Source organism: Fulmarus glacialis, unplaced genomic scaffold (assembly GCF_000690835.1).
Source record: "Fulmarus glacialis isolate BGI_N327 unplaced genomic scaffold, ASM69083v1 scaffold24924, whole genome shotgun sequence".
NCBI lineage: Eukaryota > Metazoa > Chordata > Aves > Procellariiformes > Procellariidae > Fulmarus > Fulmarus glacialis.
In genome coordinates, this window is record NW_009210264.1 from 2,636 (window position 1) to 27,714 (window position 25,079).

The window sequence follows — 25,079 nt, forward strand, 5'->3', positions numbered from 1 at the left end:
ACAAAAAGGACCTCTTTGCTACATAGCTGGGTTTTACTCAAAAATATGCTAGCAAAAAACCCTTTTTACAATGGCAGAATTGAGCATGAGTCAAAAGAGTAATCATGAGTGTCAAATAAGCTCCCTCCTCCGGCTCTCCCCCGCTGCGTGCCACAGGGTGGGCCCTTCCCTTCAGGGCTGCTCCTCTCCCAGCGCTTCAGGGCCCTGGCTGGCTCCCGCAGAGTTTCGGGATCCTCCAGATCTTTCCTTCTTCTCTGAGGATGGGCGCTGTGTTTGCAGGCCCTCAGCACCCCTGGTTTCTCTGCCCCTCATGACTCCTTCTGCTCCTTCCAGGAGGTTCTGGTGGGTGTCCTGCAACCCCCGACTGGGGCAGCCCCCCTGCCCAGCCCCTGCCCACCACTGCCTTCCTGAGGGGAGCCAGGGAGGTGCAAGGGAAGGCCCTTGCCTTCCTCTTGCTGCGTGGTGCTGGTGAGGTCTCAGCTGCAACAGCCATCTTTCAAGAAAGATGAGGTTTAAATGGAGGAGAAAGGTATATCAGGGGTCCAGAAAGCACAGCGCTGGGGAAAAATTGGATTATGAGGTTTGTTGAGGATTCAACTAAGCAAGGGGCAGGTGCAGCATGGATGAGAACGGTCTGCCCCCCACTTCTAGGAGACGATGGTCATGGACTTCAGCAGGGCCAAGCTTGTATTGTGTATCAGGGAAACAAAAAGGCTAATGAAGTGCGGGGACAAAGTGTATGGAAGAGCTGCATAAGGAAGATGGCTTAAGAACAGGTTAGAATCATGCTTGAGAGCCTGTATGGACTAGCTGGGCCCTCTTCAGCACTGTAAGATTGATCATTTGACTTCTGTCCATTCCAGCCTCGTGATGCTTAGAACAGGTTTACAATATCATCTTTTCGTCTTTTGGTCTGTCTCTGATACTGCTAAATGTGTAGGTAGAGTATTAAAATGTGTTTTCTGGGTTTCAAAAGTATTTAAGGGAAGCAACATTTTTGATGCTTCCTGTTTCTGTTTGGGAAGGGAGGGGTGGATCATTAAGTGGAGAATGGGACAGACATAAATCATTGTTGAGAAGTTACCTAGCTGCCAGAAAATGAATTGAGCTTTGACATCTAAACAAACTTCACTTTTAAACCAATAAGTGGTTTAAAGGATAAAATAAATTGATTTCCCATACTCAGGAGACTTTGCATCTTATTGTAGGGGCCTTGATGCTCTCAGCAAGAAAGCAAAGTCTTCCATAGTCGATTTGCCTATCGAGTCAGTCAGTCTGAGCCTTCAGGACTTGATTGGCTACTTTCACCCCCCTGATGAACATTTGGAGCATGAAGACAAACAAAACAGGCTCCGAGCACTGAAGAATCGCCAGAACCTCTTCCAGGAAGAGGTACTTCTCTCAGTTTTACTCCTGGTTTTCCATCACGTTGTCTGCAAGTATTCTCTCGCAGTGTCTGTAGTGTTAATGTCTAATCTGGAGTATGTTTGCAGTGGTTTTTTTTGTCCTGTAAGAGTCTTGCTACATTTATAATCTCTTTAGATCTGTTGATTTTCTTGTATATTTAAAGAAATACATTTAAGGCCTTGCTTCTTTTTCCTTTTTTTTAAAAAATTAGGTATTAATGTGACCTTGTGCCCTGAATTCTAACCATAATTTACTCCTTATGTGTGAATTAGCTTCTTCTGTTATAGCTTAATTTCTTGATGCAGAAGGATGTTTTGGTTTAATAAGTGTGCTTTAAGTATTTTGTTTAATATTGTCTGTTATTTCTCTGGTAGTGATAGTTGCCTATAATTAGTCAGATATCTAAATGCCTTCTAGAAGAGAAACTTGCCTAAAATTATGTCTGGCATGCTGTTTATTTTTTTGTCTTATTTTGACCATCCTGAATGGTAAATTTTTGTTATCACAGTCAAGGAAAACTTTTCCATAGGGATTGTTTGTTTGGCTCCACTTGTCTGACTCCATGTATATATTCTTGTGTTTTGCATATCCTGCCTTTCATGTTTTGTTTTTCTTAGATTTCTGAAAATCTTATGTGCTTGCACCTAAACAATGCTTTTTTTTTCTTCTCTGACAATCTGAGCCTTTCCATTTTTTAGGGTATGATCAACCTTGTTCTTGAATGTATTGATCGCTTGAATGTATACAGCAGTGCAGCTCATTTTGCAGATGTAGCTGGAAAGGAAGCTGGAGAAGCATGGAAATCTATTCTGAATTCTTTGTATGAATTACTAGGTAAGACATATTATGCGTTACTTGGATTGTTTTAGCTCAAAGTAGTACCCATGAAAAAACCCCACGTACCTGTTTTAGTATAGAAGATTTTCTACTGTGTAGAAATTTAGGATGCAAATTAAACAAGATTTTTGCATTTCCAGGTCCTTGCATGTGGTTGAGAATAAAATACACTAAAAACACTCAAATAATGAGATTTTTCTAATAATAGTTATTATGATAAATAACATGTTTCTGATTTCAATTAAATGAATGATTGCTTTTTCATATCATCGTATTGCTGATGTATCTTGTATACTGCCCAAAAATGTGAAAAAAATATATGTGAATATGTCATTCCTGTGTTAAGGAGCCATGACATTGCAGTCAGTTTTGTAGAAGTCGCTGATTTTTCACACGTCTGGCTGCAGAACTGCAACATAAATCCAAAGTTTCTATAACCAAGACCTCTTTTATTAGTCACTAATGACCAGTGACTTCAGCATTATACGAGGATACAGTGTAACATGGAAAGGTACACTCTTTTAGATGCAGCACTTCATGAAGGTCTTGTCCACCTGCAGTCACTGAAAATCTCATAATACCTTCTGTAAGTATCTAAGTGTTAGTGTCCTCGTCAAATTTCTATTTAGGTAGTAGCATTTAATTGCCTGATTTGTTTGCTTACCAATTTGAATTGCGTTTGTTATTTATGTTCTACTATGACTCATTATATAGGGTTATTAATCCACTATTATAGCTGCCTGCATATTCACTTCTGCCGAGTTGTTGTCTACAAAAGGAAACTGTACTGCCTAAGAGACCAATTCCTTCCTCCTCTGTCATCAGGTTTTCTCAGTGCCATAAGTAAGCCTAAATAATAATGTTAACATTGACCTTAAGTGACTGAGGACAGTAATGTGTTCCTGCTATTAAGCAGTCCTTTGTGCAGGGTGCACAAGTGTGCCTATGCTGCTTTCTTTCTGTTACACGCCAGCTCTAATGTGAGGGCCTGCTTGCCTTTGAACTTGTACGTGTTTTGGCAAAAGCTTGAGTTTGGGCAAAGTCCTCATGCAGGATTGTTATCTTACTTTCTAGTAAAACATAAAGCACTTTATGTATCATTTATACTCATAAAATCTCATTCCTGAGAAATTTGGTATTGAAAAGGTATACAAGTAATGTTATGTCATACATCAATTCCATTAAAATCTCCACAACTGAATACTGAGTTTGTAAAATGAAGTGAGTCAAGTGGTTACGAAGTGCCCAGATGAACGTTAGTGTGTATAGTATGGCTCTTTTGTGGGTATGCTTTGTGAAACATGATCACATACTAGTTTTTCTATAGGACCCATTCCTTATTTAATGCTCATTTATTACTGGTACTTATAATACTTAATTTTCTCTTTGCTATTCGGTGTGTGGCATTGAACCTTATTTATTGTAAGCCTTTTAATTCATGTTTGGAAAACAAAGCTATTATCTTGAAGGTTTTTTTGTGCCATTTATGATTAGTGATCTGAATAATTAGAACCATTAATAAGTGTTCTGTTGGAAACTTCTGTAATAAGGCAAATAGAAGGTATTATCTCCCGTTCACTCAGAGGAACAGATACAGGGGGAAATTTAGGTAAAAAGACTACCAATGCTAGTTCCCAAATTAAGAGCTGTGGGATCTGACGTTTTTTCAGAATATTTAGCGGTATTTAATGTGTGCAAGGCATACTGAAAATTTGCATTCCTCCGAATTCAGAGGCACAGAAAATGAAATTTTAATGGCACGCCTCACTTCACATAAACTCTCCTTACTACCCAACAGTAAAGTGAGGTAACTGAGACAGGAGTTCTGTATGTAGTACTGTTACAAAACTTTTCCATAGTCAAAGTAGGTCCATCAGCTTGTGCTCCTGAAGAAGAAAATAATCTTGGGGGGAAAAAAAGGATAACCAGCATATGGTGCACAGCCCTTGATAAAACCAATGAGGTGCTTCTGTCTGGCCCACTACCTTTTCTGTCAGAGGAAATAGAAGTTGACACAGTAAATATCATTGAGACAGCCAGAAACCCTCTCCTTTGTTCCGAGAAATCATAGAAAGAGCTAGCTGAACAATGGCTGCTGTCACCATTCTTGCCACAGGCTGTTAGAGTACCACGCGGTTCCTCTGGCTGTCATTCTGGTTGAGGAGTTGCTGAGATCTATCACCTCTATGTAGTTGAAGACTGTAGCATGATGCATATGCACAGGTCAGAAAGGTGACCAAAAGTGGCATTTCCTAACATTGGATTGCTAGATTTTATGAACATTATAAGGTAATTTTAATGTTTTTGATTTCCATGGTTTTTATAATTGTAAGCTAACTACACACTCTATACACCTCTCTCCAGTTCTGTAACTTGCAGCATAGTGACAAATGAGTCAGCCAGCATATGGGTCAAAAGCAGGACTGGAACTTCAGATACATCAGACTGCTTTGGTTTCAGCTAAGAGTAATTTGTAACAATGGTACACTGTTGTCCTTTACATTGTAATTCTAGATGAAGAACTGCTTCAGAAGTAGATGGGAGTTTTTGCCAGTGGATTTATGATGGAGAAATTTTATGACTTGGGAACGTGAATTATATTGTAGGTTCTTGAGTGGAGTGTCCAGATCCTTTCCCTCTTTTTTTTTTTGTTTTTTTCCTCGGGTCTTATGTTTTTCAAACCAGTATAGGACTTTCTCATCTTTGTTTGCATGTTACAACTCCATTCTTCACTTATCTTTGCCAATGTCTATCTTCCTTCAGAAGACTATGAGCTATTATAGAAAAAGAAGAAAATATTTCTTGCTGGTTTAACTATATTTCAACAAAACAAAACAACCCCATATAGCTTTGGCTGTCTTCACACTTGCAAACAACCAGATTGTTTAGTCTGAATTTTTTCAAGGATATCTCAACCATTAGTAGGCAGAAAGGGTAGCAATTTTATCTTTAACAGTTAAAATTTGGAAAAGGTGCATGAAACTAAACTAAGCTTTCACAGTGAAAATGATACTAAATCTTAGTGTGAGCTTCTCATCACCCCAGTATTACTGTTATGTTTTTCCTCCCTCTGCTTCTCTCTTTACTCACCTTAATGCGTGAATGAATGCTTGAAAATGTGACATTATGTAATGTGATTTTTAGGGATGTCTGCTTTTCCAACCTTGAGATAAAAAGATCATCCAGAAGGAACACTGGTAAAATTTTTACATCTTAATCTATCTTTCAGCTCATATATGCCCACCAAGTAAAGTGAATCTACTTTAGGCTTTTTTTTAAAGGTTACTGTATACATTATTTCATGTATACTAAAGTAGTTGAGTTATTAAGAATCAATTAAAGAAGTTATGGCAGGAATTATAAACATTTAAAAGTATCTAGACTAGGTCCAGAGAGTAAATGTCTCAATGAAATCAACTGATGACCTTTTAGAGTGTAGATGATGGAGTATAAAAGTCTGTGGTTGGGTTATTCATAGATGTAGGGCAGTGTTGACGTTTTTGCAACAGTTTAGTTTGTTTTATCTCTTGTTACATTAAGTACAGCTCAGATAGACTGGAGGAAGTAGTGGCTTGGTTGCTGAATCATTTCTGTAGAAGTCTGAAATTTCCAGTTGACAAGGCTAGAAAATACCTTCTGAAAGAGCCTACTTGTCCTGTATACCAAGAATTGTTTCCATGGACTTGTAGTGAGAAGAACAGTGCACAAGCTTTTGTTGACTTCCAGGCTCCGTGCCCCTCCACCCCCCTATATTACTTCCCTAACTGCATTATCTTCTGGCAGCTAATGCTTAAGAAGCCTGGCTTTGATGTGGCTGTAATGAATTTCTACGTTGCTCTGTTCTGAATAATGCTGGAGCTGTACAGTAATTGCATGGATGACAAATGGATATTGCTTGCTCAGTCTTGCTTCAGCAAACAGTACTTTGTTTTTGATTCTACACATAAATAAAAGTAAACTGTGATGCCACAATTCATGGCTTTTGTCATATCATTGACCTTGTGATGTATTTCACTGTGATGAGAATGGAGGCATTTACAGACTTTCAGTTGAGACTGGATACTATCACATATAAAAATTGTAGAATCATAGAATGGTTTGCGTCACAAGAGACCTTTGAAGATCATGTAGTCCAACCACCTCATCATAAAAAATTCCTTCCTTATATCCGATCTAAATCTACCTTCTTTCCATTTAAAATGATTGCCATATATCTACTAAGGCATCTGTCCTTCCTCTATTACAAATACATACAATCACTCTGAACTTATATTTGATCCTTTTGTATCACCAAAGATGCGCAGGAGTATATGTAATGATCTGATTTTAATATCTGACTGACCACATCCTGTTTTTGTTTTTTATTTCTTTAAAATTGGATGCTAGTCTTGTTCAGAGTAGTGGGCAATAAAAGAAGCAACTGTTGAATATTATTTTTTGTTAAGTGTCTGTGTGCATCATTTAATGCACAGCTTTAACCACTGAATACTAACCTTTCACAAACTTCTGCTTAGCTGCATTTATGAAACCATCTGTCTCTTATTACTGTTAATGAAGTTAAATTTATTGATGTCATGTTAAGCAGTGAACTATTACTGCCTTCATTTTATGTTCGTACCTGAAACACGGTGAGATTATACGGTTTGCCTATAATCAATAAAAAAAGTCACTTACAGAAACAGGTGTTCCTTAGTTCTAATTGGTGTCTTAACAAGGTGCTCCTCCTCTTATGATTCCCAAGTATTTTCAAATACCTATGATTAATTAACTATGTAAGATTTCAGGGTATAGATTTGATATCATATAATACAGCAAGAGAATGTTTTTGTTTGTTTGTTTTGCTTGTTAGGGGTTGGTTTTTGGTTTGGTTTTTTTGGTTGGTTTTTTTTTTTTTTGTTTGGTTGTTTGGTTTAGGTTTTTTTGTTGTTGTTTTGGTTTGGTTTTGACTATGAAGCAATTGGATTTTGGTTTCTTTCCTCATGATACAAAACTGTCAGTGCAGCAACTTGTTTGCAGCTAACTCCAAGATTGCTTTTCCCCTCTGCAGATACAGTTTCATATCATGTTTATGTCACAAGTCTGTAAGTTTAACCTTTTATAAATGAAACAGCATAAAAACATAGTTGCAGTATAACATAGGGAATTTCTGCAGCAATAAAACATAGATTTTAAGAGGCCATTGCTTCTTAGCAGGACCAACAGTCTCTGCTGCTGAAAATAACCATAGAAATTTCAGGTTGAAATATTTTGTTGGCAAAATTGGAAAACAATCTTAAGAAAAGCAATTTGCACTGTTCCACACACCAGACAGAAACGTTAGTGCCTCACTCTTTTTTTGGAGTAGAACAGATTCTTCTCTGAGAGCTCATGTGTATGCACGTACATGCAAACACAAGCATTCCAGGACAGGGCAGGCTTGTGGGTGCCTACAGTGTTCAGTGAGATTTCTAGTCAGTTGTACCCACCAAGTCAGTGCATGCATTCAGTCTACTTCAATCTTCAGCTCAAAGCATGAGGGTGAAACAGTTTCAAACCATTTACTTCCTCCCTACAGCCCTGTCAAAAGTATGACAAACAGTTGCTGGACATCTATCTTGTTTTAGTTCGTATTATTCTTGAACAAAGGTATTGTATCAATAGAAAATAATTTACATTAATCACCTATGTTGTTGGCTTCACATTCTGCTCTTCCAATGTTTCCTGTCATTAAAAGAATACTGTTTTACAGAAATTTGTTTCTACAGTAGCAACTGACTTCTGTGGTGTCAATACTGGCTACTTCATGTAGAGCATTTTGCAGGGATTATTGAGGTGATTGTAAAGCCAAAATAATTCAAATACCTTAAAGGGTATTTCTTATGCTTAAATCTAACCATCACTTGCATTATTTAAACTTAAATCAAGAACAACAGTAATTAAAGATTAAGAATCTTACTGTATCCGTCCTGGTAAGACAAGACAGGGATTCTTTTAATTTAAATGGACTTTAAATGGATTTTTTTTTTTTCCCCCTCTCTCTCTTTTTCCAATAGCGGCTCTGATTCGAGGGAATCGTAAAAACTGTGCTCAATTTTCTGGATCTCTTGATTGGTTGATCAGCAGATTAGAAAGACTGGAAGCCTCTTCTGGTATGCTTTTTAGTATTTTAACTTCCTTATTTGACCAGTTTTTCATTCTTTAAAATTGGCAATATGCTTGTTCATTCCAATTATCATGAAGTTCTTCCTATGACGGAGTAATTTATATTTAAAGTGAGATCTGTATTTGTAACATTTTTATATATTGAATTCTGTTGTAGTTCTACCTTAAGTTCTGGCAGTCTTTCCTTTTCCTTGGCCAATTGGTTGTAACGTTATCTTTTAATTCAGGCGAACAAACCATTTGACGAAACAGTTGTTCTAAAGTTTCTGTTGTAATTCTCTCTAATTCTAGTACCTTCCCTTCCCTTCTCTTTGGAGGTCTGCATGTTTTTCAGGATTGGCATCAAACTAAATATAATTATATCCATATGGAATGGATATAATTTGTCTCTTCTTGAAGGACTGTAGTGGTAATGTAGGGAAGTTCATGTATTCTACTTGAGTATGTGTAATAGATGGGTCTTCAGAAAATACTTGTATGTTTGCATGTAACAGTGTTACCTCCTTAATACATACACATTCCCTTTTTAATCACCTCTCTCATTCCTGAGGTCTGAACTTCTGTTTGAAGTTAACGAGAAGGAGCATGCCTGAAACACATTCATGATTTGAGAATCTGGGAATTCTGTCTCACTTTAGACGCAAATTCTTTAAGCTAGCTTAATTATTTTCATTATCATTACCTAAAGTCTTATCTTCCTCCTGAACCACTATGTTAACCCCTTAGTGTCTATGAGATGCAATTAGTCTCTGTGGTGCTCAAAGTGAAAGTAGATGAAGTTATGCTCAGCTGTACTGTACTTCTCACTGAAATGGTGATCCTGGATTCTGTTTCCTTGGAAGCACTCTGTTCTCCATAAACCTACTCTGCCAACCAAATACATTGTATTTTTATGTTTCCAATGGATTTTAAAAAAAAATATTGCAACTAAACTTGATCAAAGCAACTCTTTGGACTGTATTGGAAAAATACACTTTTTGAGCAGAATAAGAAATTAGTAGTGTGAACACTGCACGTTAGGTGAATGTAAATAATATCTTAAGAATTTCTCTTGGTAATATATGATTCCTGTTGGCATTGACAGCTTGTTACTGTGTACCTCTTTACTGTCTTAAATGCAGTTATTAACATGATTGTAGTCTGTAACAGGACCTTAAAGGTGGTTATCTGGATTACCACATTTGGCATGTGCTTATTTAAAAAAAATAGTCTTCAATGCTTATTAGAATAATTATTTTGTGGTTTTTAAAAATACTACTCTATTTTTGTTAAAAGTATGTGTTTGGAACGTGCCACTGTAGTTTGATTTTGTAAACAAGTGGTAGACAAATCTCATTGCATTAAAGAACCTCTGCTAAGTGTATCTCAAAGTTACTGAAGAGATACTAGGACTATGTTTCTGCAATTAAGTGTTGATTTCATGGGTGATACTTGAGTCTCTTGCCCCATCTTACTGATATAAATACAAACTTTTGGTTTTTTCTTACATGAAGATTTAATTACTGTTCTTTTCATCATGAAAATATGCCAAAATTATGTCGTCTAGGCATCTGAACAGTAGACAGTATCAAACTTGGACCCAACAGCTAATAAATGAGATTCAAATAGAGTGATTAGTTTTGGACTCTTAAGAATGATTTTTGACTCTTTTCAAGCATGCTTTTCATGATGATGATTACATAAAGATCAAAAAACAAAGTAATACTATTGGTAAGAAATGTTATCGCAGCCTGATCCCCCCCACCCTTTTTTTCAAGGTTAGTAAAAGTATTTATTGGAATAAAAAAAACATGCGTAGTGTGAGGTCAGTGTTCTAAATTTTATTCTTACCAGTGTAATACTTCTTGGAGTTCTACAGGTTACAGCAGTAACTGAAAACATGGATCTGACGTGGTGAGATCTCTTAATATTTGATTTGCCAATTAAGTGAATCGTAGGGCAGGAGAATAAAAAAATTATGAAAAAGGTGAAATAAGAAAAATGTTAACAGCTTCTTCCAGAAAGCTTTATTTTTCACATGCACTAGACAGAAAAGTTAAACAAGAAGCAGGAGCTCAAAGTCAAAATTAAGCTCTTATACCTGGTAAGGAATTTGCCTTGCAAATTATTCCTCCCTGTAACTAAAAGTGAAGAGGGAAATATAGAAATATAAATAATACAAATTGGAGAAGTTGTACATGTAATGCTCAGTAATGTTAACATATGAAATAACAACACAGTAAAAGCAATTTTGGTTTGAGACATTTCAACTTTTTATATAGGTCACTAGCATAATCTAGAACCATATATTTTTTTGCCATTATACAAATCTCAAGTTACACTACTAGGAGAAACCACTAAATGTTTCTAAGAAATGTATTTGGAATATACCTTCTAGTACAGAAGTTGAGAAAATTCTATGTTTTAAGTCAATAATGAGTAAAAAATAGTCCTGTGGAGAGAAGAATTGTAAGCAACCAAGAAGCTAAAGACAATTTTGTAATGCTTGTGCTACCACAGGCAATCTCAATTTTAATAGTTTGTTTCATTTTTTTAATGAATGTTAATGTCAATATACTTCTAATTTATACTTTTTCTTTGTAATTTGAATATAAGATCATTGCAGTATAAATATTTGTGATGTCCTGTATAATTTGTATTAATCCTCAATGCTCAGAATTGTAGTCCAACCAATTTAATAGAACTTCCTGTATTAAATGTAATGATAGTTTTACTGTAATACCAGATGGAGACTTGTCTTAACCTGTGTCTCTTTTATTGCCTGGTTCTACCTATTGTAATCGATATCCCTTGTCTGATATTCTTTGATCTTCTGTTTCTGGTTCATGTTTATCTTTTCACAATAAGTGTAGGTATCAAGGTGGATTTCAGGAGCTAATTATTAATAGCACATGGAAGGTATTCTGAATCCACTGCAGGAAGAGCAACAGATTTGAAAAATATTCAATGTGTAGCAATTGCTGAGTTTTAAATTTTTGTTACCTGTTTTTTCATCTCTCTGTAGTTCATGTGTACTTTGCTTTGTTATTACTATTAATACATATAATTTCCCCTCCCTCCCCTCTTCAGTTCTCTGCTCTCACCCAGCTGGAGCCATTTCAGAGTTACAGACTAAGAAATGTTTTCCAGTTGCAGTTGTGACTGTTTTGTGTTATATATAATATTTGTTACTGTTTTGTTGGAAGATGGCCTCTTGAGAGTCTTTCAAGCCTTATTTTCTGTAATTGTGCTACACTAAGTTCAAAGGGCAGGAAGGTTTGTAGTCAGACCAATGGGCAGGATAGTTACAACAACAGTGAGAACAATGTTAACATACCTTTCTGATTACATATTTGTAGTTTATTCCCATCATATTGTTGTTTTGATGTGTGTTTTTTCATGAACTGGAAGGAACATAATAATCTTCCTTTCAATAATAATTTTTCATTGATGACAGATTTGTCCTCAGGAATTAAAATTTCCTTTTCCATCCTGTTCTTCCCACTCCTGAATCATACTTCTGCCATAGGTAGATGTGTCCTTGGATTCATTGACATCTTAAGGAAGGAATGCCAGGAAGACAAGATGTCCCCCATTGTAAAAATTCTTTGGTTTATGCTAGACTGCTAGACATTTGAAAAGAAATGTCACAGGCATTACAGAGTTGTTCTTATCAGCCTTTTACTGCGGCATTAATATGTGAGAAATATCCTGCTATCGCTGAGTATCGCAAGTAAAAATTGGAGTTGTCTCAGCTGCAGATCACCATTTGGCATATATTATCAAATTTCTTACCTCAGTAGTCTTGAAAAGGTCAGCAGTAGCCATGAGAACAGATGTGTCCTATAGTAAACAAGGTGAATAAGGTGTTTGTGTTCCCCTCAGCTTTGTCATTAAACGTTCACAGGCATTTTGATTATTTGCCGTGAATCTGTTCCTGAGATGAATGGACTAACAGCGTGGGAAAATATTGTCAAGTGTCAGTGCCAAGGGTGAACTGCCATGGCGTTCACTAGCTGATTGGCAAGATCTGCAGTGGGTAATTGCAGTTGCAAAGAGCAGTTATACACTGATGCTTCTCCTCTTGGAAGTTTTTTCCTTTGGCAACTCTTGGGGCAAGCAGAGGGTTTAGAAGTTAGTTATTCTTCTCTGGAGGTGGAGGCTGGTATAGAGACTTCGAGGCATTTGCACGTGTAAGCCCCTCTAGTCAGCAGTGTTTTATAGAAGTATTTTTGCAGCATTTTGTTTTGTGTTTTTGCTACAGAACTACAGAAATGCAGTTGTGAATTGATTGTATAAATTAGATTAGAAATTAATTCAGTTCCTGATCTTCACTGAAGCAAAAGAAAGAAAGAAAATGAAGATTTGTACAACTATAAATGTGTCTGAGAGTAGACCATGTTAGAAGTGAGATATCACAGGAGCTGAGTGAATAATGCAATGCAAATGCTTCAGCTGTCTCTTCAATGCATAAATTAAGATTAGATTAGTCTTTTGCTCTGAAATATATTCCAGATGGGATTAACTAGTCCTCCTAAAATTTTAAAGGCATTAAAACATAGGTAATAAAAAATAGAATAGGGCAAGTTAGTAATCTAATATCCTTCAAGTGAAGATTTTTGGAACCAGATAATATCAGATTTTGAGTTGTGTGGGTTTTTTTTTTTAAAGGGCATGCATTTTATTCTAGTATTCTACAGTATGACATTAGAGGAGTCAACATGTTGTCCTGAAAATATATGCTTCCTTTCATCTGTTAGTCATTAAGAAAGAATTTCACTCATCTTTATCATAAACTCTGCATATCATACTGTTTGTGATATTTGTATTAAATTTCAATACTTCCTGCTTTACTGCCTTGAGCAACTCCAATGAAATTGGAACAGGTCCAGTTGTCTTTAATGTAGACAATCTAGAAGTGGATCAGTCCAAACAGACATTGAACATTCATATGCAATTTTTTTCTGAAATAGGGGGAATTTGCCCTTAGAACAAAATGTGTTTGATAATTAGCATTCAGATGCTGCAGTGATTGAAGAAGTTGCTGTGGCAGCTGGGTCTAATTGATAACATTCATTTATTATTGAATGTTTACATCTTCAAAGTATTTTTACTTCCGTTATTGAAAAGGTTAAGACTAGAAAATGAACTCTGTATACCATTTTAAGACAAAATTAAGATTATGAATCTATCTACACACATCTGAAAATTCCAAGGTTATGGTTACCACACTTACATTATGTGGTATCGTTTCATATCGGATTACTGTTTACATTGTTAAAACTGTATTTCAGCGCTACAATGAGAGGTGGCAAATTTTAAATTAACAAGTTTTGAATGTAGCGATTTCCCTTCATTCCCAGATCATTGTGGCACACAATAAAGTTGTTGATCTTGTTACAGGTTACCCTTCTAGATGGAGGATCCTTTTGTAACACTTTTCTTACCTAGCTAGGAACTTTTACCATGTTCAAGTGACCCTTGCCTGTCTAGTTGGCAGGCAGGGTGGATTGTGCTCCTGCTGTGTTGCTACAGGGCATCTACTCCGTTAGCTTGTTCTCATGACTCTTAGGTTTTTATCCTTCTTATCAATATTGTTACTGTCAATATTGGAAGTGTACATCTATTGCAGCCCAGATCATACCACTGCCAAATTCAGGTTTAATATGTTCTCTTACTTGTAGTTCAGAGTTTCTGCTTATACCTTCGGGGCTACAGAATCACTTTTGGAGTTCATGTCTAGCTCATTATATCATGGTTGTGACTTTTTTTGGAGCCACTGCACAGAACAGGAAAATTGTCTACAATATCTGTACAGACTCACTTGCATTTTCTGTTTACATACGTATGACTCCTTTTCAAACATATTAAAACACAAGCTTTGTTTGAAACGTGTTTACCAGATAAACCAAATTGTCACTGTATCTGTTGCCTTCCACCTTTTACTACATTTCAGTCCTTGAGTAAACTGTACACTTCATTAGTGATGACAGTATATCTTCCTCCAGATCCCTGGAAAAAACATTAAATAGTATTGGGATAAAAGGTGATGGTGCTGTAAGTTGTCCGAGATTAAAACGAGAGATCTGAATGAAGTCAGATGACTGCAGCCATGACTGAAGTCACTGGGAATTCCAATCCTCATTTTAATTTAGATTTTCTTGGGAAATAAAGAATAAAACTACCTTTCAAATAACAAGTAATTTAAAAGTAACCATTGTCTCTTCTGGCAGAGTAACTTGGTCTTAACAAGGATGGGAATGTAAAATCTAAGTTTAAAGAAAAGATTTAAAAATCTTTGTTGACATATGACTGTTCATAACATTCTTCATATATTTTTATGCCTCTGTAAGAAGTTTGCACAGCCCAATTTCTGTCCTTTATAAGATAATTTCTTTGTTGGTTTTTCTTTATGAGGAGGTCTACAGTTTCTTTGGTTGTGTTGGTCTTTTTACTTTTGTTTTTAATAGAGCTATACCTTGATCCAGATGAAAGTATGCATAATACAAGTTGGTCTGAAATTAACAACTAAAAAAAAAAAAAAATTCATGAACTGAAGGTATTTTAGTCTTTGCTGGTGCATAACAATGGAACATGTCCTAAGTCTATGAATGCATATCTTTGCATAGGTAGCTTGTTTCTATGATAAGTTGTTAATGATGTTTAATACTCCTTTCCTCAGTAAGATACTTGGGAAATTCTCCAGATGGATTTTCTGCTGAAAAGACAATAGATTGGACTTGGAATTCCTGGCCATTTATATTCCTCATAAATAATGGTTTTAATACCAGTCTGTAATTGTTTCATAGTTATTAGTTATTTCATTGCATTTCATTATTCACTGCATAAGCATGCATTTCATACTTAGCAGAAAGAGATATATTGGTTCCGACATTTTTTTTATACTCATTACTTTAAATTCTGTTCCGAGTTTCTGGTTTTCAGCTTTTCTTTTCATTTTTGCTTGGTTGTCTCTAAAATGCTTGCTCAATTAACTTTTAATTTTTATTTTTGGTTTGTGAAAGGCTTTATGATCAGTTAGTTATGATGTTCCAGACTATATTGTATTGTTACTCAGGAATTATTTAAAAAAACGAAAGGGGATGTCTGTCTGTGTAAAAATTCCCCTGACAAATCAAATACATACTGTTTTTCCTTAAATTTGCATTTCTATTTTTTTTTTATTGTTTACAAATTGAAAAGCTTGTTTCTCTGTTTACAAATTCAGAAAACTTTGGATGCATACTGAGGACAGTTATGTGGATGAACCACAATCTTCAAATTCTTAAATATTACCTATCATTTATTTATGATACACATTTTTTTCAGTGGTTTATTCAAAACCAGTGGAAATCTAACAGAAAAGCACTTGCTCCCCTCTGTAAGCTTTAGATCCAATCTGGAATGTTAAGGTGAGAGGGAGGCAGCTGATCAGCATAAAGACTGTTTCAAATCTAGTATTTCTGTATCATAGAAACAGAGAATCGTTTAGGTTTGAAAAGACCTTTAAGATCATTGAGTCCAACCGTTAACCTAACACTGCCAAGTCCACCACTAAACCATGTCCCTAAGTGCCACATCTACACGTCTTTTAAATACCTCCAGGGATGGTGACTCCACCTGGGCAGCCTGTTCCAATGAAATCCATGTTCAGTTAGTAACTGTTTGGAACTCTTTTTCTTAGGTGACCCTAGTCTTACTCAACTGCAGTGGCTGACGATCTCTTCCTCACCAGGATCAAAGAAAGACCAGAGTACTCTTACTGAGACAGCATTTTTGTCTGATGAATTTTTTTTCCCCACACCAAGGGGAGTTTATATTGCTACATTTTTCTTTCAGTAAAAAAGACCGTGGCAAAGAACAGAATCATGCTCTGGATCTTGCTTTGCAAGGGTTAAGCTGAGTGTTTGGAGCCATGGCTTGAATACAGGGATGAAGACAGAATGATGAGAGATGTACAAGGCAAATAGGAATTGCATATCTCTAGGTTTAAGACTGCTTCTCGGCTTTCCCTCAGTGCTCTGACTTTTCTTACTGTGGCAACAACTGTAGCAACTGACAATGATGAACCACATGCATAATATTCGTCTTTGCCAAATGTGGAAGGTCCCAGAGCAAGTGGTGACTTGATCCAGTACACATGGGAGCCTGCTTTACTGCCCTATTGCAGGGAACCATTTTAAGGCTAATGATTCTTGATGGCAATGACTGCTGCTTTATTGGGATTAGAATTGTATTTAATTGAGGGGCCACTGGAGATTTAGTGGTTCTTTACTTTATTGCACATCTTAGTTTCATGCTAGTTTCTATTTGTTTGCTCTTTTAAGAACATCACTGTGGCTCCCAGCATAGCTGTTACATACACAAAGAAAATTATATGCAGTGGGCCGGTAGACTGGGAATTTACCTCTGCTTTCTAATTCAGAGGTATATGATTCCTTTAGTATTTCATATGGTTTTCTAAGGGAAGAAACAGAAAACTTTAAATATGGAGAGCATGTTTTATGTATATAATATGGATGTAGTGTGAAGTGGTTTACTTTCAGTCTTTTTTGGAGTCACTGAAAACCAATATTTTACCCAGTTTGTTCGAATTTGTGAGTGTTGATCATCACGTATTTGTTATTAAAATTTCAAATTAATGTACAGGTTTTTTCCTGTCCTTTCTGATTTTTACTACATTCACTTATTTTGGAAAATCTAGAATTACATCATCAATCCTGTTTTGGTTTTTGTTTATCATATACAATGATTTTTGAAACTATTCCATGTTGCTGAGCAATATATTAGGAAGTATTATATGCAGTTATGATTTTATATGCACTTTGAATGAATAATTTTTCTTTTTTTTCCCAGGAATTCTAGAGGTTTTACACTGTGTGTTGGTGGAAAGCCCAGAAGCTTTAAACATTATTAAGGAAGGACATATTAAATCAATCATCTGTCTTTTGGACAAACATGGAAGAAACCATAAGGTAGGCAAAGAAGAGACAAGTGTATTTAGATGAACGTTTGTGTACAAAGCAAGCACGTTGTTCTGTGTAGAAGTTAGATTTCAAATACATTAATACTGTATTCATAATTAGGAATGAAACTTTTCCTAAACAGCATATGAGCAGTTTGAAGAAGCAAAGGGGAACGTTATCTTCTTTTTGATGAAAACATTGATACACACTAAATCTCAAGGGAAGCAGGAAGAATATATGTTAATACTGTTAGGATAATTTCAGAATTGTTGTAAAATAAAACTACTATGTTGGATGAATTACCTAAGCTTACATGTCTTCCAATAACAAGGTATATAGCATTATATTGCCTGAAGTAACTCACAGTGATTATGAACTCTTTAGCATGAAAAAATATTTAGGATGAAAAGAATCTTTTTTTTTTTCAGGTTTTGGATGTTTTGTGTTCTCTCTGTGTTTGTCATGGAGTAGCTGTGCGGTCTAATCAACATCTAATCTGTGATAATCTCCTGCCAGGAAGAGATCTGCTCTTACAGACACGCCTTGTCAACCATGTGAGCAGGTAAAAAGAAAAAATCTGTATCTACGAACAAAGCAGAACAAAAATTGTGCTTAAAAGAAATAGTCACTACAGAAAACATGGTTTACTTCCAAAACTTTTGTTAAGATATTTTATTCTTACTAGGATTTTAAATACTCTTTGCAATGTTGATTAGAATCAAAACATGGGTCAGAGAGAGCTGCTGCAAGCTAAAGCTGCTCTAAACTGCTCTAAGTCTGTGAAACTGTAGGGTCTCTTCTAAAGATTCTTGTCCAGATCTTGCTGTGCTTTCAAAATATTGTCAGCCAGTGTCCTGTGATTGCCTGTATGTTTGAGATCTTGTGAGGATTTCCTAATCACCTTTGGCCAAAATCAAGAACTTAGTGCCAAACACCTTCACCAGTTTCTTAAACTAAATATTGTTGATTTTGCCTGGGATATTTAGGGAGTGCCCTCACCATTCCTTCCACTGGCAGAGTTGTAGAAGCTACCTTCCAGCAGACATTAATAACAAGATGAAGCTAGTAGCATCTTAAACTAGCAAAGTAATCTTTGCAAAGTAAATGTTTATCCAGAGTTTGAATTTATCCTGAGGCAGAAGAATCTGGCTTTAAGTGAAGATTTGTAGGATCTTCCTCTGTATCAAACTTATGTCTATTTTAAAAAGTCTCAATCACAAAGTGAGAATGAAAGTTGAAACATAGAAATAGTACTTATAATTCAGAGTTCATAGGATTTATTAGATGCTGAAAAACATAAAAATTCCACAGCTGTATATTATAAGGAGGCCTTTTCAAGTAAAAATAAATTCAAGTCTAAAGGTGAAATGAACTTGACAATTTTATAGCTAATACATTCACTCATATTTTTCATAACCATATGTGACTTGACTTGCCCCAACACATCCAATAACACACCAACATATATATAACACATGGAAAGATGGTGTAATGGGAATCATTCCATGTCAGCAATAAATTTGAACAACAGATAAGCTAAAATCACTAATGAAAACTTATGTTGTTAATGCATGATGTATCAGTGCTGATTGAGCTTCTGAGCTGACTTTGGATCTCATACAGGGAAGGTAGAGCTGCCTTTCCCAAATATGGCTGTAGACAAAGCAAATGTAGTTAATACATATTTTTTCTCTGCATTAGAAAGCTGTGAATGAGAATATTCATATTCTTGCAGTTGTAAAGAAAAAAAGGTTATTTTTTCAAAAGTCAGAAAGACCAATGAAACATTGAAAACATTTAGTGATAGACTGAGACTTGCATACATCACACCAAAAATAATTGGCAAAGGAACTTTCTAAGATGACAGTTGACAGCCGGCTGAACATGAGCCGGCAGTGTGCCCAGGTGGCCAAGAAGGCCAATGGCATCCTGGCCTGTATCAGAAATAGCGTGGCCAGCAGGAGGAGGGAGGTGATCGTGCCCCTGTACTCGGCCCTGATGAGGCCGCACCTTGAATACTGTGTTCAGTGTTGGGCCTCTCACTACAAGAAGGACATTGAGGTGCTGGAGCGTGTCCAGAGAAGGGCAACGAAGCTGGTGAAGTGTCTAGAGAACAAGTCTTATGAGGAGCGGCTGAGGGAACTGGGGCTGTTTAGCCTGGAGAAGAGGAGGCTGAGGGGAGACCTCGTCGCGCTCTACAACTACCTGAAAGGAGGTTGTAGCGAGGTGGGGGTCGGTCTCTTCTCCCAAGTAACCAGGGATAGGACGAGAGGAAATGGCCTCAAGTTGCACCAAGGGAGGTTTAGACTGGACATTAGGAAAAACTTCTTTACTGAAAGAGTGGTCAGGCCTTGGAACAGGCTGCCCAGGGAAGTGGTGGAGTCACCATCCCTGGAAGTATTTAAAAGATGAGGCGCTTAGGGACATGGTTTAGTGGGCATGGTGGTGTTGGGTTGACGGTTGGACTTGATGATCTTAGAGGTCTTTTCCAACCTTAATGATTCTATGATTCTATGATTTTCTTTCCTTTTTTTCCCTCATGACCTTTAGAAGTAGGACTTTACATATTGCTATTTAACTAGATATTGAATAAGCACAGTAATAGTTTTGCCTTTCAAGTATGCTGGTGAAGTACTTTGAAATCATCAGCAGTAGGAACATAAAATTGATATTAAGGATTGGTACAACCACTGCAAATTACTGAGTTACACAAAACTTGGAATAAGGAAGGAAGACGTACAAGAGAATTTTGAAATAGATCAACACTTTACTTTTGTATCTTTGTAAATGTTATTCTCTTGAATGGATGCAGCTTGCTATGTAAAATTAAACCCGCAGAGTGTACTTACTACATTTCTATTGGTAACTGGTGAATACCTGTCATTTTTGTAAGATTTCAAAAAGTTCAAACACATAAAATATTATTATTGGTATCTGAGTGAGGATACTGTTTCAGTTACTGAAACAAACGCTTTTTTACTTTAACATTATAGAGCATTTTTCACCAGAATAAATAAATAAATAAATAAATTTACTTTTATTGTTTTAATCGCACAAACCAATAATTAAATTTGAATTTAGTGAAGAGGCTGCAGTAGTTCATCATGTTCTTGAGATAAGTTTTTAATAACCACTTTTATTCTTTCTGTTTAAGCATGCAACCCAATATCTTCCTGGGGATTAGTGAAGGCTCTGCCCAATACAGAAAATGGTACTATGAACTTATGGTGGACCATCTAGAGCCCTTTGTGACCGCAGAATCAACTCATCTACGAGTGGGCTGGGCTTCAACAGAGGGCTACTCACCATATCCAGGGGGAGGAGCAGAATGGGGGGGAAATGGTGTTGGTGATGACTTGTATTCCTATGGCTTCGATGGTCTCCATCTGTGGTCAGGTATTCTCCTTTTTTTGTTTGGTTGTTTTTTTTGTGGTGGTTGTTGTTTGTTTTTTTTAAATACCAGAACATTGTTTGCAATTCCAGTGAATTTGTTTTCAACAGCAGCAAAGTGAATCAGATGATTCAGTTGATACTAGGAATATACAGAAACAGTACCATATATCAGAATATGTTTTAAGTTGACATTACACGTTGAAAAAATCATTTTGTACAAAGTAATGCAGATAGAATAATAATTTATGTTTCAGCCTGGGAATTTTTTTTTTTCCCCACAGTAACTATAAAGATTTTATTTAAAACTTCAAAGGTGCAAAACATGAAGTCTGACAAACAGTCGTCTGGATTTGTAATTCCTGTGTGATAGTGTAAAAACAGCCTGAGAGATTTAATTCACAGGACTCTCTCTGTTCTTTTTTTTCCTTTTTTTTAAAACAGATTTTTAATATGGGTCTTTAGTTTAGAAGTTCAGAAATACTTTAGGGGTGAAGAAGATTTTTAAGTATGCTTTTTTGCCATACATTTTAAAACCAGGTATTTTTCTGTAGTGATGTTTTATCTACATACATTGAGACTGACTGTTTATTGCAAGACTTGGAGAATCATATTCTTAGCTTGCGTATGGTGTGTTTGGTCAGGTATTCATCTTTTAAAATGTCATTGGCCCAGCTTGGATCTATTCATTAATAGTAATTTCTGTATGCAAATTCTAGTGTTAAAGGAAGCTGAACTGAGTATCTAAAGTACTTGTATTTACTGTTGATTCTGCAAATATCTTATTCTCTCTTCAAACTGGGTTAGCTCAGCAAAATCAGAATAATAACAAAGAAAGCTTCTTCTCTTTTTCTTAATATTTTTCCAATAATTTAACTTTTGTGAAAAGGTTCCCAGATATCATTTGGAATGGGTAGTCCTACACATCGACAGTCCTAAATTTCTTGACAATGTTTCTACTGTGGTTTCACCTTGTTGAGGAAAAATTTTTTTCCTTTGATTTTGAGAGATTATTGGGCAGTGATGACCTGTAGAACTGACTGGAAATGGGATTAGGCTCATTGGATTGGCAATACTTGGCACTATGAAGATATGAGCAAGTTTTCTAAAGCTCCTTAGCAGACAAGAGAGACATTTTAGTGAGTCAGCTGTATGTATCATTCAAGGTCTTTTGAAGTTTTGAGGCATTGTGGCTTGGTACTTAGAAAAGAATACAGTTTTACATTTCAAAAGACTTTTCCAATCAAAATAGCAATGGATTGTATTATTAAGTAATTAAGTAATTATTAAGTAATATATCGACTGGAGTGGCATCTTAGGAAAGTAGCTGCCACTTTGCCTCTCATGTATAATGAGAATTACTTTGGAACAATGATGCATAATTAATGGTGTCATTAAAGCTGTGTCATAATTGAGTTTGTCAGATAAGTATTATTACAGAAGAACCAGAAAATAATGAGCCAACCGAAATAACTTTTGTAGTTAGGGTCCCTTTTAGGGAGGAAACAAAAGATTACTGAAAATCAAAATGATTTTTCTACCCACTGGAAACTTTTTAATCAGAAATGTCACAAAAGAATAAATGAACAATTGTTTTTGGTTCTCAAGTCAATAATACAGCCCCGTTAAAAAAGTCAGACCACCTTTTTATATGCAATTTTTGTATATTAATCTCTGTTGTGGATGTGGCTGGTAGATTTGAAAAGATTTCTGTCTTCATTGACATTCTCACGTAACACATACCTCTGAAACTTGGAAGGACTTTAAGTAGTTGAATGTTTAAAATCATGGCCTTTCTTCTTCTTCAACAATCCCAGGCTGCATCTTGGTAAGTCTCTGCAATGACATTTTTAAAGTAATCTTCTGAGCATGAAGCATTTACTGCATTAATGAATAGCAATAATAATTTCTACCCCTGAGTTTCTGTTCTGGACCAAGCCTTTACCAGAATCACATTTAATTTACATTTGTTTCTTCAGTCCTGCAATTACTTCTCTAATATGGAGAAGTAGAACTCACAGATTTTGAAAGACTGAGGCAAGAAAAGGCACTTAGATCATTTGTCTGACTGTGGGTTCATTGAAGACCAGTACATATTTCTGTTAACAGTCAGCCCTGCATTAATCCCAATAACCTATTTTTGGCTAAATTTTAACGTCTAAAAAGGCATCTAGTCTCACGTAGTATGCCTTAAGGAGATGAAGTATCCACTCTTCATCGATAGCTCTTTTAGAGTTTAGTTATCCCTGCTATTAAATAATTGTCCCTTTCTGTGATTTATTTGAAACTAGCTTTCAGCTGTTGTGATGTTTTTCTCTGCTATTCTCTACTGTGCTCTGTGAGTTTTGGGATGTAGAGCTGGTAGAAGGTAGTTTCCTTGCAGGCCATTCCTTACGCTTTGACTGCTACTCTGTTTCTCAGCAGTGTTTCCTATAGATTTGTCGATTTGTCAGGGACCCTTAGGATTGCTCCATGTCACTCCCCTGTCTTTGGATATGGAACTGACTATTCTTACAGCAACCGAGCTAAGGACATCCTGTCTTGAAAGGGTGTAGGGGAGCAGCAAGAGCATCTGAAAACTATTTTTTTTCCCCCCACTATACTGCTGACTACCCTATCAAGAGGGGCAGATTGCACAAGAGCATCTGTCTACAGTCTGCAGATTATGTGGCAGTATCAGGAAGTCGTTTTCCATATGTAGAGTATCAGAGTGTTGTTTCTTATTTTTCTTCGGTGGGGTGGTGGTGGTGGTAATGAAAATTTATCTGCAGAAGAATTATTGAGGGGGTTTTTTTACAATTTTTGCTGCTGTTAAAAACATACGCCGTCTTCATCATCTTCTTGGAAATATAGTGCTTTTAGTTAAGTCCCATGTTTACAGAAGTTGGACAGCATAGTTACAAAGTTAGTGCTCTGTTCTTAGTATGCATTATGGTTTATCTCTTGCAGACATTGCATATCTAATTTTTGGAAAACATGTCTGGAGATATTTTCATACAACTGTCATGCTTTTCCATAAATTTTCTGTTTTAGATGGCAGTAAATTTCAGAAACAGTCATTTCCTATTTCTGTATTCTATAGGTTATTTCTCTTGGGAAGCAAGTATGCTTGTGTAAATGTAGTTTGATGCAAGAGGGAATAATCCTTTAGAATTCATACAAAATTTATTAAAGAAAAATACATACATTACTGAATATATATGCCTCAAAATTGCTGCTGTCTTTGTATATGCCAGAAAAGTGCTGGTTTGTGATTTCATTATGAAACTGAGTAGTATCGTCTTATACAATTTTGCAAGGGTACCATGGTGTGGCCCTTAATCACAGGAAGTACCTTACTTTTCCTAAATAATTTAAAGTATGATACTTGTCCTTATCTTGAATAATGAAGCATTCTTTAGTAAAGTGTACTAGGTTTCATATTAGATATTAATGGTTGTTTTTCAATTTGCACTTCTACTACTGTGAGGAATAAAATTTAGTTTTCTTGGCTTTGACTGTTTGTATGGGTATCAGTAATGATTTTCACTTACACTAAATGTAGTTTAATTATATTATTTATTATTAAAATAGCTTTGTAGATACGATTGTATGCTTCTATTCACTATATTGCAAGCTTAAAATCAGGTCTTGGATGTTATAGGTTAGATACTTGTGCATTAACGTGTTTGTTCTCTATTTCTATGTTTTCTTTCTCTTTTTTTGGGCTGCTGTGAAAACCTGTACGATTTTCAGTAGTTTTGCTAAACATGTCTCCTTTACTTCCATAGGTTGTGTGGCACGAACAGTAAATTCTCCCAACCAACATCTATTAAGAACTGACGATGTTATTAGCTGCTGTTTGGACCTGAGTGCCCCCAGCATCTCTTTCCGGATAAATGGTCAGCCAGTTCAAGGAATGTTTGAAAATTTCAACATAGATGGCCTCTTCTTCCCAGTTGTCAGCTTCTCTGCAGGAATAAAGTTAGCATCCCATGTATCCCCAGTCTGTTTTTTTTTTCTGAATGCTGAATACTTACCTGGCTGTCTTTGCTCTCATTTTTCTTTCTGACATCTGCTTCTTTGGCACAGTTCCAATTCTTGGATAGTGAGAGCTACAAAGGAGTCCTGAAGAGATAGTGCATCTGTTGTTTTTCAGCACACCGGTGTATTCAGGTGGTTTGCAGATAGACCTTAGAAACAGCTTCTTTATCATTTCTTAGCTGACACATTGCTACACATTCACTCCAGGACAGCATTTTACCTATATGGGAAGAAAAAAATCAGTCTTTTATATTAAAAATATATTTGCCCTAGCTCACTTGTTATGAGGTAGTAACTATTATTTGAAGATGCATTATCTACACTTACCGTAAGAAA

The 25,079-nt window shown here is 36.1% G+C and overlaps 1 protein-coding gene across 1 annotated transcript in view; it reads left to right on the plus strand.

The window, feature by feature from the left end:
- Positions 1-25,079, plus strand: part of LOC104076301 (ryanodine receptor 2-like) — a gene marked incomplete at both ends in the record, with an annotated part of 30,584 nt that overhangs the window by 1,997 nt on the left and 3,508 nt on the right. The window contains 7 exons of the mRNA XM_009577123.1: positions 1,209-1,392; positions 2,106-2,241; positions 8,277-8,372; positions 17,221-17,339; positions 17,759-17,892; positions 20,485-20,726; positions 24,491-24,683. Of these exons, the coding sequence (XP_009575418.1) occupies positions 1,209-1,392; positions 2,106-2,241; positions 8,277-8,372; positions 17,221-17,339; positions 17,759-17,892; positions 20,485-20,726; positions 24,491-24,683 (1,104 nt within the window). The remainder of the gene's footprint in view (positions 1-1,208; positions 1,393-2,105; positions 2,242-8,276; positions 8,373-17,220; positions 17,340-17,758; positions 17,893-20,484; positions 20,727-24,490; positions 24,684-25,079) is intronic.